General features: G+C 44.8%; 1 protein-coding gene across 23 annotated transcripts in view; it reads right to left on the bottom strand.

Annotated features, from left to right (window-relative positions):
• BCAS3 (BCAS3 microtubule associated cell migration factor) overlaps positions 1-11,446 on the bottom strand; it is a 299,613-nt gene extending 288,167 nt beyond the window's left edge. For 10 of the 23 annotated variants that reach the window (XM_069033160.1, XM_069033167.1, XM_069033172.1 and 7 more), the window contains exons 1-5: positions 11,322-11,445; positions 9,812-9,899; positions 7,018-7,072; positions 5,594-5,666; positions 4,685-4,791 (exon numbers count right to left, since the gene is read on the bottom strand). In XM_069033160.1, the coding sequence (XP_068889261.1) occupies positions 4,685-4,791; positions 5,594-5,666; positions 7,018-7,072; positions 9,812-9,882 (306 nt within the window). In that variant the 5' untranslated portion in view covers positions 9,883-9,899; positions 11,322-11,445. Of the gene's footprint in view, positions 1-4,684; positions 4,792-5,593; positions 5,667-7,017; positions 7,073-9,811; positions 9,900-10,001; positions 10,028-10,092; positions 10,653-10,777; positions 11,017-11,321 lie in introns of those variants that run through there. The other 13 variants (XM_069033162.1, XM_069033163.1, XM_069033179.1 and 10 more) reach the window with 9 other exon arrangements.
• Positions 11,447-12,538: the final 1,092 nt, after the last annotated feature.

Raw genomic sequence — 12,538 nt, forward strand, 5'->3', positions numbered from 1 at the left:
AGTTCAAGATTTTCTTTGAATTCCAATGAACTTCTTTCAAACACCACCACCAGCAGAAGCTTCTGCTATCTGCAGTCTTACAAATCCCTGAATGAACTGTGGTTAATGCTAATGCCCTTCATTTATCTACAGACAACATAAAACTTCATTGCTGAGGCCACACAGATCCAATCTGCCTGCAAAAGCACCATCTTCAGGGGGACAGAGATTGTGTGGCCTGATCTTCCTGCCACTCCAGCCCTTATCTCACTGCTCAGGCAGCCAATCCTCCCTGTGAATGGGACACTTATCCCACTAGGAACTCAAGTGGGACAAGGAATTGCACACTGAGGGGAGAACGGCCAGCCTGGGTCAGATGTGGGCTGGCAACTCTCAGCCAAAGGCTCCACATCCCATTACCAGTCCCTCGAGCTCCACAGTCTCACATGCACAGACAAAATATAAATAGAGCTCATGAATTGAAAACAGAGCTCTAAATTCTTCAAAAAGCACCTGTGAGAAACGAGGCTGTGGCTGCCATTTTGGATTGGATCCAGCTAAGTAGCAAGCCCCCGTGGCAGCTCTCAGAGCTCTTAAAAGTTTTTCTTTCCCATTCCAAAAGCCAAGAATATTTCCAAACAGGTTTCAAGAATTGGATATTAAGCTGTAAAAGCAGCGTCAGGTACTCGTTGTAGGGAAGAGTGAATCCAAAATGACGGCTCCAAGCTGGTCTGGTAGAACATCTCAGCTTTCCCAAAACATGGGATCGACCACAACTCCCAGACCTACAGGGAAGGCTGGAAGCAAAGGATTCAAGTCCCCCAACAAAGTTTTCATTGCTCTCTTCCAATTAAAGGAAGAAGAAGAGCTCTCTCCTTCACTTAAGACATCTTGAGCTATTGCTTAAAACATGACAGCCCAGGAATCTGCAGCACTGGTTAATTTTTGATGACAGAGCTGTATTGTTTGGAGCACACCAGTTTGCACCCATAAAAAAAAGCTGAACAAAGAAAGTTTTGTTCACACCAAGGATAACTAATGGTTTCCAACCAGAGAAAATGGTTTTCACATGGTGAAAAAAAAAATTTAAACAACAACAAAAAAAGCCAAACACACCAAAGTGAAAGGAAATTGAGTTTGGAACTCAATGCTTGAACTACTGGGCCACTCTAGAAATGGAAACTGGGGAATGAGTAACAGGAAAAGGGAATGATCAGAAGGCTGTTTTTAAATATTCTCCTGTATGTTTTAAACATGAAGATATCATGATATGATGCTATAATATGATAATAAGCAATTGATAGACACCACCACCAAATATTGCTGCATAGGGGTTAAAGACCACTTCCAGTCATGGTGCTTCTGAGAAAGCAATGAAGGACTGGAAGAAAATGAACACATTTTATCACTTCAGTTTAGAAATTCACTCAGCTTTTCCATTCAATCCAAATCTCTGTAATTATCTAGAGATTGTAAGAATCTAATGCTCAAAGAATGTTACTCTAGTGACTGGACTGAGGATGAAGTTGCACGGAGTACTTTAAATTACGGCAGTGCTAACGGAATCAGAAGTTTTATAAAACATTATTTCTCGCACATTGGTGCATCTTCAAGTGTGAAAAGCCCAGAGCCTCAGAAAATGATTTGCATAGATGTTTTGCAAAGTCCTCAGGCATTTTTCAGGTTCACTAGGTCAGGCCATTGCTCCATTTTTCCGAGTAATAAATGGAAGTGGTTCCCTCTAGAAAGAGGTTTGGATTGCAGCTTGAGATAAGTTTTCTTTTTTAATTGTAACAAGAACCATTAAATTAAGATGATTTTTCTACTCCTGAAATCCCCAGCCTACAACGAGAAAAAAATAAAAAAAGCAGCCAACGTGCATTCCCTGAACAGGAACATCTAGAACAGATACTTGGAAACCACATCAGGCAGAAACCAGTTCCAATCGTCTCTGAAACATGAAACTGGGAGCGAGGCGAAAACAAATTCCAAACAAAACACAAAGCTCCGCTGCACCATTATCAAATAGGAACTCCTAGTCATATTCCCAGATTCCTCCCCACTTAGCCAGGCGTATTTTAAGCCCACTTTTAACCTTCCCACCCCCGTTTGAGAGCAGAGATCAAAGCGGAGCCCTTCGCAGGGACACCTTCCGCTCCTTGTGCACCTCCAGCTGCACTTCCAAGGCCAGGCTCCCCCAAACACCACCCCAGCCCTTTGAAGGGCCCTAATGGTATCTCCCATTTGCGAGCCACACTCGTGCAGTCAAAAGATCTTCCTGCAAGGAGATGTTAATGTGAAAGCACTCAGCCTGCGCAGAGACACAGCGCTGGGGAAAGGCTGCGAGGTGTGGGCAAGTCAATGTAACACCATTAGCCCGAGTGTCGGCTTAGGAGCTGTCATAAACACTTCATAATCACTCACACACAAACCCTGCTGCCTGCAACACATTATTAAGTGCTGAATAGAGGGCCAATTGTAGGAATAAAAAAGCACAATGCTACAGATAATAGCCTTCCTGAGGAGATTTGCACATAAATGTCAGATTGTTGCTTTTGCAGATTACGCTGGAGAATGCAGGGTTGGGGTTTTCTTTTCTTAGCTGGAATAATATTGCTTAATTATAAGCTAAATAGTCAGCAGGGCCAAGAAGAAAGGTTTGTGTAATAGCAAAGGACACAAAAAAGTGTTGCCAAATAAGCTCTTAAATATGTAGTCAATCACATAACTGCCAGGTTTTATTGTGCTCAGGCTAAGCAAGGGAAAAAATGCAAAGGAGAGACAACAATGTGAAAAAACCCCTCCAGTTTATGCTCCCTCCAAATTTGTTGGATATACAAACCCTGCTCTGTAAAGATATTTAAAACCGATGTTAAAGATTATTGTTCTGTGAAAACCTCCACTAACAGAGGAAGCACTCCAACGCTGAGGCTGGACTAACACGAAGTGCCCAGGTCCAAGCTGCACCTCCCTGGCCGTGCTCTGAGAATTTCACAGAACACACAAATGAGGGGCTGGCAAAGTGATGCAATATCTCCACAGCTGACATTCTGAAGGTGGATGGTAAAATGTTTCCACATTTGGCATTTTCTCCATTTCACTGCACGGCCCCTCAACTCATACTTCTGCAGAAGTTGAACAATACTAAGAGAAGCTGTCCTGCAATTTAATTTTTGTTAGTTTTCTTGAAATAGCAAATACTATCAAAAGCTAGGAATTATGAAGAAGTGAAATACTTTGGGGAAGAAAAAAAAAAAAAAAAGGACAGCCTGGTTGTATGATCCTACTGAAAAGAAGGCAAAACCAGGTATTCCGTGGCCTAACTTGTGGCTCATTCAGACACAAGGAGAAGGAGGGAAAAAATAGAAAAGAAAAAGAAAGAAAAAGGAAAAAACTCCACCCATGGCAACACATCTCTCTTTTTTTCTTTAGAAAACACGCGTTCATTTGGATAAGAACATTCCAGCTGGATAAAACAGGGTGTTTTGTAAGGATTCTTGAGCTCAAGCCGATGTGATACTCAGGGTATCCTAATTAATTAATTAATTAATTAATTAATTGATGCGGGTCTGCTGCCGCTCTTAGCTCGGTGTCCCAGCGCCACCGTGTGGGCGCTTTGTGTAACACAAGCGAGAGAAAATTTCCCTCAGTTTTGGCTGAAATGTTCCCAAGTTTCAGTCAAAAGTTCCTAAATTTTAGCAAACGGTTACAAAATACTGAAATTTAGCGAAGTATATTAGGTCTCCCTCCATTTCTATTAAACATTCCTTCAAATGCCAAAGTTCAGGAGCTTTCTTATTTCCTCATTCCAGCTAATGAGATGCAATCAAGAGGATAATAAGATGCAATAAAGAGGGGGAAAGCTCTACCACACCCATAAAACTCAATTTAACTGAAATTTTGCTGTATAAATTAACATTATTTCCTAAGCTAGTGGTATATAAACACATGTTCTACATAGCTACCCAAAAAGTTGTAAAATGCACACATTTCTGGAAAAAACGGTGTATTTCACAAAGGGAAAGAACTCCATCTTCCCTGCTTTATTCTGAAGGACAAAGTGTTGTGAAACGTTTTGCTTTTCCTAAGTTCAGAATTTTATGACCTACTGTATTCAGCTTCATTCTCTCCTTTCAAGAAATTTGGGGGAAATTCCCCAAATGAAGACCATGTGCCCATAAACCACTCTGCAACACAAACCAGGGGGTGGGGATGACAGCATGAAATCAAACCCACATGCACACAGAGCCCTTCATAAAATTAAAATTGCAAATCATGTCCATGACAAACACGTGATTGTAAAATGCTGTTAATACTGTCATACCTGAATTGCTGGGACAAACAAATCCTGTGGGTGTTTTTCCACCCTTATTCCTTCCTGTTAAAGAACAAATCTGTCTTTTTTTTGGGGCTACAAACTATTCCAGAATGGCAAACACTGCTCCCAGTTTGAGTCTGGAAGTGTCCTTAGCAGGAATAATGTGTCAAAAGCCCTGAAAAATCTGAAGGCACACGAACTGAAGTGTTTGAGCTACGCTCAGGATTATCTGAAGATAAGCACATTACACACAATCCATATGACATTGGTGGGAAGTGTTGGCTCTTTCCACTCCAATAGGAAAAATTAAAGGTAAAATATTAAAGTTAAAACAGAACATAGACCAAAACAAGGAGAAGGAAGGAGTGAGGTGAGCTCTGTACTCACAGGTATGCTCCAGACTTGCATCCCATCACTGTATCCAATCATCAGCAGCAACGGGGGCTCATTCCCAGTGCTGTGGATTTCATGGAATTCCATATTCCTGGATGTATCTGAATTGGGGTTCAATAGCAGAGCCATTATTAGCAGGTCAGGACCAAGCCCAGCTGCTCTCAGCAACACTAGATGGTGTTTCCTCAGTTGTTAGAACTAAAAGCAACCAAGGTGCTTTACATTTTTATACTGGACCAATACTGAAATATATTCTTTCATGGAAACTTCATTGTTAAAGTTTCACAAAGAGAAAGCTTTAACATTTAAAATGGCAGAGAAAAATTTTCTGGATAGCAACATGGTCTAAGAGAAAAGGGTGATTGATTCCCCATTCAGCCCTGAGCTCTTCCACCTGTTTATCCCTGCTCCCTTTTTTTTAAAAGGTTAGGGATGGAGTGAGAGAGGACCTAAATCAGGGTTATTAGAACTAGAAATTACCTATAATCTGTACATGGCTTTATGGCCATCTTTAGGCCAGTTAAGGTTTGTTTGCTTGTGGGGTTTGTTTTCTTTCTATTTTTAAAAAAAATCTCAAACCATTTTCAGGTTCATATAACCAAACTCTTTAGCATGTTCCTCAGAATCCTTCATGTTGTGCTTAAATTTATTTCATGCAGCCTGTTCTGACTGGGCCTGGAAACATCCTCTTTCATCACCCCAAATAATCTTCTCTGTCTCTGATGCTTCCATGCTTTCAGTGAGCTTTGTTCATTCTCTTATGGTTGAAAATGTCGTTTAAGAGGAGTTTTACTCAAGAAAATCATAGTGTTTATGATTCTTTTATTACAGAGAAAGCTGACTGGAATTATTGCACAGAGACCCAACACTCACAACAACGAGTGAGAGACAAAGAAGCCATACCATTTAAATCTGCATTTTCAAATCTAACCCAGACGATTTTCTCCTTTTCTTCTGGTGGGGTTCCACTGTAGGCCTGGACAAAAAGCAAAAGGGTTGAAATAAGGAAGTTTAACACTGTTTTTTCTCCCCCTGTAAGAAGGAATTTAATTAAAAACCACAAACATGATTCATGGATCTTATTGTCACCAGCATTCATACAACATAAGCATGCTGAAAATCACTCACTGATGTAGGAATATTTATCACAATAAATCTTCTGGGGCAGGTAAGAAATGCCACGTGACTTAGAGTTAATAAAATTAAACACACTGGCTTCTACAATCTTTAACTTCAGCAGTGTTGGACGTTCTCACATGAGGTGTTTTATCATTAAAATTCTCTTTAATTCACTTAAAAGCGCTGCAAGCCAGACTGAGGAAAGAAAGAAACCTTTACTACACAGTTTATGTTACTGACACCTTTTAGTTCTATTTGTGACAACTTTAATATAGTCTTTTAATAGAGAATAAACTGCAATTCCAGGAGAACAGATCCATGTTTCAGTCCTGTGTTCTACAGATTCCCATAAAAAGATGAGATACAAAAAGAAATTGTGGAGTGAGACTTGCAGTGTTTCCAAACTGGAGGTTTTACAGTCCTCAGGAGAAGCTGTGGCAGCAGGAACGTGAGCTACAGCAGAAATACCATCACTGCCAAATGAATTATAACAAAATACTGAGCACTATTTGGGATTAAATATGAACAGATCTTGTATAATCACTTTATACATGCCAGAAAAGCAATAACACGAACTAAAAATACAAATGTAAAAAATAAGTGTGGGGTTTACTTTTCAAAACAAATCACATTCCACCCTTCCAAGGCAAACTGATCTGTAAAATAAAACACAGACTGTATCCTTTAACCAGAGAGGGGGAATGGGAGGCTGTTGAATGCAGCAACCTCTTAATTGAAACTTTAAATGTGTTTAATTTTAATCCTGAGTCCAAAATTCATTTCACAAATTGATATTAGTGAGGGCATTGTTTTTATATTATTACAGAACAAATACACTGAGAATTCCTAAGAGGAAATTAATGAGGAAACAAGACACTAACTAACCAAGATAATCCTTGGAATCAGAATCAAGATTATTTCCTGAAGGTACAATCAGCTGCAGTGCTCCTCCACCATGGACTACAGCTTTCCCAAAGAGTTAAACAAAATTAGTTCCCTTCTGCTACTGGGAGGCCCGTGGGCAACCATGAAGGGACCATTCCAGTGCCATATTTATTATATATAAGTATAAACAAATACATAAATATATATCTTTTAAAATAACAAATTTACTTATTTGATGAAATAATAAATTTACAAAGCAGAGTGAGGATTCCTGACGCTGCTTTGTGCACTGAAAGAAGCAGTTTTAAAGATCCACACCCTACCTGTGGCACAACATCTTGCAGGAAGGTAACAACACTTTCCATGTATGACTGTTCCCTGCAAAACAGAAGGAGAATTTCAGCCAAAGAAGTTCAGAAATGGTCATGAATATATTAAATTAGACAGATCAGCAAAAGGAAACATGGGCCAACCTTCAGCACATAGGAAAATAGTAAGTGTGCAATGCAGGCACTTAATTTTACTGCCAAATTCTGATAATATAAATTGTGGCTTGTAAGTAATGAAAGGACTAAGTAAAAGTAATAAAAGTCTGTTAAAAAAGCTAAGTGATACCTGCTGATGGAATAACTGCTTGGGGGCAAAGTATAAAATCTAAATTCAAGGAATAAGCCATGTTCTCCACATCAGAGGGGCCTGAAGTGGTACAGGGATTTGGAAATGATTCCTCAGTATTTTTCTACTTGATTTGGCTCTCACAACATGAAAATGAGGATTTAAACAACGACTGGAGCTCTCCTGGTGGGACAAGCAAACTTCCAGAGCTCCTGTGCACGATGGACAATGCTGGAGTACGTGGCAGTGCTCAGGGGATGGAACAAAACCCTCCCTAAGAATAGCAAGGAGAGGTATTTTCAGATGAGATTTTATAGCTTGGGAAGCTTATTCCTTCTTGGAAGTTCATTAGCAGCATCGATTGAGGATAGTTTATAGTGCAAGATACATTTGTTGGGGCAGCTTTAAACTAATGCTTTGAGTAGCTTACAGGAGTGGTGAGTCCCTTGTGTAACTGCTGAGTAACCACAGCGTGGGCTGAGCACAGCACACAGATGGTGCTGAAACCATGCAGAAAGTTGGTGCTTTGTGTCATGAGGAGCACTGAGAGACACTGGCAACAAGAGCTACCTTCATAAAGTCTGAAACTATCTAAGAAAAGGCTTTAGGTTTTCTTTAGGCAACAGCTTTGGCAGCTCTGAAATTGATTTTTATGCTGTCACAATTTTTCCTGGGCTAACTCAAGATTTCTCATAGCAACAAAGGGGAACTGAAAATTAGGAACTCTGAATGCCCAAAGGTGCTTTTTTTCTGAAGCTGTGCAAGATTGTTTTAATAAAAACAGGAGTGTTTAGCACTGAAAAATGAAGCACTCTGGAGAATTTAGCACTACACACAACTATACAAAAGATACTTGAACCCAAATGCTGCAACATCTCTTTGAAAACAGAGATAAATCTAAAAGATAAAGTTTTACACTCCCAAAAGCCTACTCCAGCCCACAACCAAGCCAGACTTTGCTCAGCAATCCCAGGATTTCTACATCCCAGTTTGTGCCACTGCTTTAGGCTGAGGCCTTACAAACAAGCTGTGGTTTCTCCTGTGCTGATTCTTCTCTGATTTATGTAGGTCACCCACACCGCCCCTGCAGACCTTTATTAAAATGCCTGGCCACAGGTAGAGTATTAAACACAGAGTCTGAAGCTGTCCTGGGAATGCCAACCAGCCAGAGTCATGCTGCCTTCATGGCTCAGCTCACGGAATGCACTTTTTTCCCCTCTCCCCAAGCGCATCTTGAACCAAAGCTGATGTTTAGGAGGTGTTTTATTCAGAGTGTGTGCTCTAAATCTCTTCCTGAAGTTGAAAAACTCCCAGGGAGATGTCTTTAAAGTGGTTAAAAACAACATAACCCACAAAAAGGCCCAATCTTCCTTTAATAATGATGTAGAAACTTAACATGAGCAGCAGAACGCTGCTGAGTGCTCAGCACACACAGATCCATCAAAGAGTGACATTTTTGAGGCACAAACAGGTACCTCAAGAACAAGACACCACAGTTAAAAAAAAAAAAACCAGGTAATCATCTTTTTACAGTGTTTTTCTGTTATAATATTTTAAGCATATTTTGAAGAAAATGTCATTACAGAGAGAAATACATTTGTTGAGGAATTCTGCCACATTGAAAAAACAGCTGCAAGACAAACCTCTAACACAACTTTTTGTCTTACAACAATCAGTTTCTTGTGCTCTCCAATAAAAATAAAGTGAGTCTTGTTTCTGGAAATACACAGTTATCTCCAAGAGCACAGCAACACCTCCTGAAGTGGATATTTCCATACGGTGCCATTTTGCAGCAGCATCAGCATCCCAAGGAAGAAAGAAAAACTGCTACAAAACTCCTTTAACAGACAGAGAAAAGACCATAAATCTTCTAGGCTGTCTTACAGCCAAAAAGCTCCTCTGCCATGAAAGCACCCCCATGAGAACACAGTGAAAATCAGGATACCCAAGCACAAAAATTGTCTGTCAGGTGCTCTGACCAAAAGGATGGAGCTTCTTCCTTTTTGCTTGGTCTTGTTCTTTTAAGTAAAAAAAAAAAAGAATCCACAATTCTCCTGCCTGGAGAATTTTAATGACAAGTTTTGTGTGTTTTAATATATCCACTCCTGGGACAAGGTGTTATTAAAAAGAATAGCAAGAAAGGAACATGTGTGGCACATCTCTCTGGCCTAAGGAAGAGGTTGGCGTCACTTTTCTACATTGCAATGTTTGTACAGCAAAATGGTGCAAACACCAACACAACTCTGCAGTATATTAGCTTTTAAATATACAGCTTTGGTATACAAGTGCAAAGCATCCCACTTAGGGAGCCAGCTGGCACCCAGGAGACAGAAATGCCACGTGTGTTGACTTTATTGGACAACAACACTCAACGCAACAAAACTGCAGTGTCAACACAAGCTGGCTTTGGGGGGAAAAAACCCCAAACCAGCTCAGGCTGGGCTCTTCTACAAGGAAATCAAACCCATTTCAGTAAGGGCTGTTCTTCTAGAAGATTCTTACGTGGCAGCTTGTGGGCGAACCACCACTCCTCCAGTGCAGCGACTGGGGCGGCGCGGGGACTCTGTGGCCATCGTTCCTGGGCACACACCTGCAACAAACACAGGCACTTTGAATAAAATCCCCACAGCATTATTGATTACATTACTTCTTGATGTATTCTTCAAGGAAGTAAGAGAGAAACTCCACTTACACAGAGCTGCAGGCCTCTTTACAGCACTTTTTTTTAATAAGGAAAAGGGAGAAACTCCACTTACACAGACCTGTAGGCCTCTTTACAGCACTTTTTTTTAATAAGGAAAAGAAAATCATGCACCAAAGTGGCACCTTCAATCACTGGAATGTTTGTGAAAACAACCAACCACAGATCTTGCATGATAAAGTGCAAAGTTACCTCGAACTGCAGTAGGTGATCTTTAAGGAGCCCTCCAACCCAAACCATTCGATGATAGTGGTACAGGTACACAGTTGTCATCACCATTACATAAACCCACTATTTACTAATGGGCTGCTGTCTTGGAAAACAATTATATAAAAATAACGTGCAATCACAATTGCAGTGTACTGTACTCTTGAAAGTAGGGGTTACACTGCAGCTCACACATTCTACTGCTTGATGTCAGCTTTTTGTGCCATCTTCAAGCTCTCCTTCACACTTCTGTGAGGGGAAAATGCTGTGTAACATTCCTAAAGGCAGCAGGCACTTGAGGAGCACCACAGATCCCAGCCAGCTCTTCAGTGAACCCCTCGGCTGCTCTGTTGGGTCCCCCCACCCCAAACCTGTTCATAAAGTAACAGAAAAACCCAAATCCCAAACGTGGTACGGGTTGTCAGCATCATTTCACGTCAGGGCAGACTTTGCCTGGGCCAGCTCATTAAGGGAGGCAGAATAACCACTCAGAAATTAGTAACAAAATAATAATTAACAACAGAACGTTCAGCCACACAACAGCAGCCTGACACACATACCGAGGAACCTTGAAAGCCGAAATATCACGGAAAGGATGAAATCACCCCACGGACACCTGCGCCTGCCGTGCCCTGAGTACCAACACCCTGTGACACCCCGCCCTGAGGGGAAGGGAGCGCCGGAACAGATTTTAGCTCCTGGTCTGGGCCCCGGCACGGCCGCGCCTCAGCTCGGGACAGCTGCGGAGCTGCCACGGCGGGGCTGAGCGGCCCCTCCGGAGCCCTGACAGCGGCCGAGCCGGCCTGGGCACCCTCCGCCGCCGCTATTGAGAAACTCCACACCCAAACACTCCGACCTGCCCGGCCTCTCTCCCGCCGCCGCCCGGTGAGCGGGGCCGCGGCCTCCCGGAGCGCGCCCACCCCGCCGGCCGCCCCTCGCTTTACACCCCGCGCCTTCGGGCCGCCGCTACCGGGGGTCCCCCAGGCCTCGCGGCCGGGCCCGCCCTGCCCGCCGCCCCCCGCTCCGGCCGCGGCTCCCCGCGCGGCCCCTCCGAGCCGCCGCAGCGCGGCCCCGAGCGCGGCCCCGGCCCGGGCCGCCCCTCACCTGCCGGGCTGCCGGCGCCACTGACACTGTTTGGGACCCCCCGGGCAACGACACCCAGAGCACCGCGCCCGCAGCCAATCAGAGCGCGCCGAGGGCGGGCTGCGCGCCGCTCTCAGCCAATCGGCGGCCGCGGCGCCCGGCGGTGGGCGGGACGCGGCCGAGGCGGCGAAAGGCGGGCGGTGCTGCCCCCCCCGCCCGCCGCGCGCCCCGCGGCTTTGTTTACATCGGAGATCTCGCGAGAGCCGCCGCGCGCCGGGGCCGGCCCCGCGCACGTGGGGCGGGGAGGGGCGGGGGGCGGAGGCGGGGCCGCGCGCCCGGGGTCGCGCGCACCGGATTGGCGGGGAGGGGGCGCGCGGCCCCGCCCGCGCGCGGCCGCGCGCCGTGACGTCACTTGGAGGGCGGGGCCGTGGGGGGCCGTGAGGGCGGGCGGGCGCTGAGGGCGGCTCAGGGCGGGACGGGCCCGGGACAGGCTCGGGACAGGCTCGGGACAGGCCCGGGGCGGGTGAGCGGGGCCGGGAAAGGGTGGGGGACGAGCAGAACGCTGCAGGCAGAGAGTCCTCGCAGGGGGAGAGGCCGTAGGACCGAGGCGTCCCTCAGCTGGAGCGTCTCCAGGCCGGAGCGCTCACGCACACCTCAGGTTCGTGAGGGGAAGGAGCTGCTGCGGCTGAGGAGGGGCCTTAGAGCGCCTTCCAGTGCTCAAAGGGGCTCCAAGCGCCATGGAAAGAGACTTTGGACAAGGGCGTGGAGTGACACGACACAAGGAATGGCTTCACACTGATAGAGGGTGGATTTTGATTATAGAAAGAAATTGTTCCCTGTGAGGGTGGGGAGGCCCTGGCACAAGCTGCCCCACAAGAGAAGCTGTGGCTGCCCCTGGATCGCTGGAAGTGCCCAAGGCCAGGCTGGACAGGGCTTGGAGCAGCCTGGGACAGTGGAAGGTGTCCCGGCCCAAGGGTGACCTTTAAGCTCTCCTCCAGCCCAGACCCGCCTGTGATTTGTGTATGTCAGGGTGACACATTCGGCCCCGGTTCAGGTTTCCAGACAGTGGCACCAGGGCAGGAGGGGTTGACCTGCTCTGGGCATGCACCTGACTTCTGTGACAACATCATCCACATACCAAAAGAATGAAACGATTACTGAAGAGTAACCCAGCAAACATTCACAAAGTGGCTGTTACCAGGTTTGCACAGATCAGAGCTTTATTTCGCAAGAAGAAG

The sequence above is a fragment of the Aphelocoma coerulescens genome, chromosome 19, assembly GCF_041296385.1.
Source record: "Aphelocoma coerulescens isolate FSJ_1873_10779 chromosome 19, UR_Acoe_1.0, whole genome shotgun sequence".
Taxonomy (NCBI): domain Eukaryota; kingdom Metazoa; phylum Chordata; class Aves; order Passeriformes; family Corvidae; genus Aphelocoma; species Aphelocoma coerulescens.